This window comes from Coregonus clupeaformis, chromosome 17, assembly GCF_020615455.1.
Source record: "Coregonus clupeaformis isolate EN_2021a chromosome 17, ASM2061545v1, whole genome shotgun sequence".
Taxonomy (NCBI): domain Eukaryota; kingdom Metazoa; phylum Chordata; class Actinopteri; order Salmoniformes; family Salmonidae; genus Coregonus; species Coregonus clupeaformis.
This window is the reverse complement of record NC_059208.1, coordinates 28,712,438-28,718,224: the sequence shown is the minus strand read 5'-3', so window position 1 is coordinate 28,718,224 and position 5,787 is coordinate 28,712,438. Positions and strand designations below refer to the sequence as shown.

General features: G+C 44.3%; 1 protein-coding gene across 1 annotated transcript; it reads right to left on the bottom strand.

Moving 5' to 3' along the window:
• Positions 1 to 558: 558 nt before the first annotated feature.
• On the bottom strand, positions 559 to 4,435 carry LOC121586175 (gastrula zinc finger protein XlCGF57.1; the record flags this gene model as incomplete). Its single annotated transcript, XM_041902690.2, is given in 4 exon segments — positions 559 to 1,887; positions 2,132 to 2,207; positions 2,319 to 2,698; positions 4,238 to 4,435. Coding segments are annotated over 3 exon segments (1,753 nt in total), but the record flags the coding sequence as incomplete, so codon positions are not given.
• Between the last annotated feature and the right edge of the window lie 1,352 nt (positions 4,436 to 5,787).

The window sequence follows — 5,787 nt, the reverse complement described above, 5'->3', positions numbered from 1 at the left end:
AAGCAACAGTTGTAAAGAGGATAGGGCATACCCTTTTATTTACTGTCCTGATTCTCCCTAGGCAGACAGGTTGACTCCCACACTAACAATGTTGCCCTAGGTCTGGGATTTCAGAGACAAATAGCCTAAATTCTTGAATCAATTCTCTTCAATAGCTTGCATATTGTAATATGAAACGTACGACATGCAGTAATATCAAAACCAGCCAGTGCAGGCCAATGGTGTCTTACCAATAGAATACTGGGAGACTGAAATGTATGTGATATGACTCTCTTATTTCAGCTCAAAGAAAAAACAACATTCACAAAAAACACCAGAACCACACAACAGGCGTGCCATCTTTCACAGACTATAGAGGCCTTTATTTCATTACCATTTATTGGCATTACCAGTTCAGAGTCGGGCACAAAACCATCTTCTGTACATCACTGTTCCCTTGTTAAATAACTACAACAACAGTAAAAGATATTAGACTGTATATAAATATAAATAATCTAGTCATTCAGCAACATCTAGGCAGGTGACCGGAGAGGTGATGGGCGCGAGCAAAGGTGCGATGGCAGCGGGGGCAGGAGTATGGTCTCTCCCCAGTGTGGGTCCTCATGTGAGTTTTAAGGTGGCCGGCCATGCGGAAGCTTTTTTCACACTCCTGGCAGTGATATGGTCGTAAGTTATTGTGGATCCTCATGTGTTTGCCCAGATCCCCTGAAGAGGTATAGCATCCGTGGCAGACAGAACATTCATACGGCTTCTCTCCAGTGTGGGTGCGTATGTGTTTTGTGAGATCTCCAGATTGAGTGAAGCTTTTGCTGCACTCAGTACAGGTGTATGGTCTCTCACCTGTGTGAGTGCGCTGGTGGTTCTTCAGGTGTGCGTGTCGGAAAAATGTCTTGTCACACACTGTGCAATGGAAAGGCCTCTCCCCGGTGTGTGTGCGCTGATGGGTTTTCAACGCAGCAATGTTTATGAACTTCAGCCCACAAACCCCACAATGGTAGTTCCTTTCATTGTTGTGGATCTTGAGATGAGTTTTAAGATAACCTTTGTCAGCAAAGTCTTTACCACACACAGTACATTTGAAAGGTCTCTCCCCTGAGTGCGTGCGCAGGTGAAGCTTCAGAGAATCCCTGTATGCAAACCGCCTGTCACATTTTGGGCAGGATAAAGGCTTCTCGCCAGAGTGAACGGTCATGTGAACTCGGAGGTGCCACATCCGGGCAAAATCCTTTCCGCAGTCCTGGCATTTGAATGGCTTGACCCCCGAGTGTATCATCATGTGTTTGCAATGACTGCTGGCTTCTGAGAAGCTCTTGCCACACTCCTTGCAGACGTAAGGCTTCTCGCCGGTGTGTGTGCGCATGTGAATGCGCAGATTCTGAGGACTAGAGCAGCTTTTGCCACACTCTGAGCATGGCATGCCGATGTTCAGACAGACAGGGCCATCCTCAGGCTTAGTGTCCTCAGGCTTGTGACACTGGTGAGGCCCCAGTCCCCAGGAATTCTTGAAGCTCTTTCCACAGTCAGCGCAACTGAGGTATCCATCGGTGAAAGCAACAGACATTTTGTGCCAAACCTTGCAGTGAGTATGCAGTCTGGCTATGTACTGGAAGCTGCGGGCACAATACGGGCAGGGGTGGAGTTTCCTTAGAGGGGCAGGGGTGTGGGCCTGACGGATGTGGATGTGTAGCTGCCGTGGGGTATGGAACATGCAGCTACAGTGGGGACAGCTGTGTGTGGGGGTGTACACGGTTTTACTCGTTGAGACGTGGCTTTTGAACAAAGCTAGGTACTGCTTCTGGTGTTTGGTCTTGATGTGGTTCTCCAGGAAGTAACAGTCAGTGAAGGAGATGGTGCAGTGTGGACAAGGAAAGAACTGAGAAGAAGAGACTGAGGGAGAGGGACAGAGCAGTGAAAGGATGGTAGAAAGAGGGGAGAAGAGAGTGATGGGAGGAGAGAGAGGGAACAGAACATAGTTGTGATTTGCTACATTTCCTCATTCAACAATAAAACACTTTGCTAAATGTCAATTTCAAAGTTTGCTAAATTAATGTTCAAGTACTGTTCAAGTAATCCCATCATCCATTTCAAATGCAGTGTTGAGGGTGGACTGGATGTATGAACTATGCCCTACCTCCATCTGTCTCGTCTGGGTTTTCTTCCTTCACCAAACACACTTTAGTGTCTCGCAGAAGAGTCTTAACCACCACCTTATGGATTAGAAAGATGAAGAAACCACATTATGCATTAACCAAAAGTATAAATACTATTGTCTAGTTACTAACTGTCACATGTTTGGAAAGACCACTAACTCTTCTTACATTAGACAATCTTGTTAGCATCACCACTGGACTCCTTGATATCTGGCTACACCGGGTCATAGGATTGGATGTATTTTGATGTTTTATGTGCTTCTTCTGGAAGGAAGGATCAGAATGGCTATGTTCCTCGCCAATTCCCTGCTGTTCAAAGTCTGCTGGTTCCTCTTTGATTTGGATGGAGCTGATACAAACCCCTTTAGTGATGTAGGGTGCTTGGCTAACGTCTAGTTCTTCTCTATTGCAGTCAACATCATCTGACTGTGTTCCACACTCTGTTTTGATGGGGTCTCGATGGTGTTTAGTCCTCTTGGTTTTGTTGTGTTGCTTTTTCCCAGGTTTGCTCTTCATCTTGTTGACTAGAGTGCTTCTTCATTTGAATTCTGTGGGGAAAAGACCAGGTTTTATTGACAATCACCCTTAGAGAGCTATACCAGGCAGGGATCATACTAATAAACCATCCAACACTATAAGTAAGACCAATTATTGGGTAATTGAAGAAACCACAAGTCTGTATGAACAATCAATGTAACTGCATACGTTTCTAACAGTCAACCTACCAGTAACCCGGATACCCTAGACCCACTCCAATTCGCATACCGCCCCAACAGATTCACAGATGACACAATCTCAATCGCACTCCACACTGCCTTTTCCCACCTAGACAAAAGGAACACCTATGTGAGAATGCTGTTCATTGACGACAGCTCAGCGTTCAACACCATAGTGCCCACAAAGCTCATTACTAAGCTAAGGACCCTGGGACTAAACACCTCCCTCTGCAACTGGATTCTGGACTTCCTGACGAGCCGCCCCCAGGTGGTCAGAGGAAAGGCCAAAAAATTGTCAAAGACTCCAGTCACCCAAGTCATAGACTGTTACGACAAGCGGTACCGAAGCGCCAAGTCTAAGACCAAAAGGCTGCTTAACAGCTTCTACCCCCAAGCCATAAGACTGCTGAACAATTAATCAAATGGCCACCCTTCCTATTTACATTGACCCCCCCCCCCCCCCATTTGTTTTTACACTGCTGAAACCCGCTGTTTATTATCTATGCATAGTCACTTTACCCCTACCTACATGTACAAATTACATTTTAGTCATTTAGCAGACGCTCTTATCCAGAGCGACTTACAGTTAGTGAGTGCATAAATGTTTCATACTGTCAATTACCTCGACTAACCTGTACCCCCGCACATTGACTCGGTACCAGTACCCCCTGTATATAGCCTCGTTATTGTTATTTTATTGTGTTACTTTTTATTATTTGTTTTACTTTAGTTTATTTGGTAAATATTTTCTTAACTGCATTGTTGGTTAAGGACTTGCAAGTAAGCATTTCACGGTAAGGTCTACACCGGTTGTATTCGACGCATGTGACAAATAAAGTTTGATTTGATTTGACCTACCAGTAATAATAGGCCTATAGACGGGTTGGTTGTTTAGCAACAAAACCGAAGCGTGCACAACTAGGGAAAAACAGACGGGGTTGTCTTAAATTGTTGACAACATGTAAACTATATTTCGTCTCCAATGTTTACTGAAAACATAAATACATTTGCACAATAAGAACTTGTCTCTCAAATACATCGTTACAGTTGTTTTAGACATATTAGCATAGATAACGTTGCAACAGTCAAAACACCTCAAAACAATACATGGTATCAAGAACAAGATAAAACGATCCGAAACGAGCCATTTACGATTCCCCACACGGCAGCTTCTTGTAATTGTTGCTAGCTATTTGGCCATACTGAATCACAACACATGGAGTTCTGCTCCATTGAAGCCTGCGTATCGTTTTCGTGACGTTGTCAGCTAATCCTTCAATATGACATTAGCATTCATGTTGCTACCAACCCCCTCAGACATAAGCAGAGCCTCGTTATAGGATTATATTAAAGGCAGCAAACTCTACTTACTGTTGCAGTCAACTAGCTAGCTACTGTTTTGAGCTGCTAGTAGCCTAGTCTTTGTAAATGAGAACAACACAGCAAAGGTGAATTATTTTGTAACTCGTAAATGCTCAGTGGTAGAAGGGCAAACACAGCTTCGCTTTCCTTTGTTGACGCCATAATACGCTGCACTTCCTGGTTATGTCCGCAACGTTCCACCACAGATAGAACAAGGTCGTCACTAGTTACCACAGCCACAAAGTCAAACGTCATTTAGCACACTCCTATACAGTAGTGAACGCATGCATTTTTGTAAGGGTCCCCCGTGGGAATCGAATGCTCTACCAACGGAGCCACACGGAACCTATTTCTACAATTTCTCAAAAATGTGGTTTTAAACCTTAACCACACTGCTAACCTTGTACCTAAACCAATTTTGATTTGTGGCTTTGGTAACTAGTGGAAACCATAGAACCAGTTGGTAACTAGTGGAAACCATAGAACAAGGAACCAGATGTTTCACCAGTTGTATAAATCTGAAGCATCCGGTTGGAATTTCCACTTCCCACCAAATAATGTATGTTGAGAAGAAGCACAGTGGCCTAGCCTGACCACTGAGGTATAATAAGAATGAGCCTGATGACTCGCACTAAATTCTTCCGCTGCTCTGTTATTCGCTACATACTTTAGTCTGAGACTGCCATCATTGAAGTCGTTTGTGGTGAAGAGGGGCACGAGTATCAAAGCCAACGACATATTTTCAAACCTCTGGTTTACACATTGAGTTTTACCAAGGGAGAAAGACTGCCCCCTCTCATTGAAGCTAAAACAGCGTTAAAACCAGTAGATAGTGATTGCGCTGACGTCATCCACGTATTCCTGTGGAAAACTCCCGAAGGCGCATGAAACCTGAAGTATTTGAATTTGAAATGCGCGGCGCCATATTGCCACAGACAGAATAATGAGCCATCCGGTTTTTGGTAGCGTTTCCACTCATTTCCAAAAACGGTGATGAGAGGAAGCCCAGTGGCCAGCAGTGGGAGAAGATGGCGCGAGATGGATTTTGGCCTACATTATGCTAATGTTCTCATCGATGAAACGTTTGATCTCAATACAGTTTTCTGTTCCCAAAACTAGAATCTGTTACGAACAGAGTGGACTAAGTTTTGTAGATTTGACCCTTTACAAAGTTTTAAAAAATTGCGTTGTTTGGAAGGAGTGGAAGGGCGAATTGGGTCATTGCACAACCGCACAGAGTAGGCGTTCCCTAACAGAAATATAAAAATACTTGCTAGAACGCGCCAATAGGATCTTGCTAGCTCGTGCTTGGCTCTGCCCACCTCCTTGCTTGTACTGCCCACTATGACTAATTTGTTCCCACTAGAAACGACAGGCTGTGGTCTATCTTGGGTTAGTTATAAAAATTCCCACCTTATCTTAGCTAATTGGTCACCATAGCAACACCCACCCGTAGTATGCGTTCCAGCAGGTATATCTCACTGGTCATCCCCAAAGCCAACACCTCCTTTGGTCGCCATTCCTTCCAGTTCTCTGCTGCAAATGACTGGAATGAACTG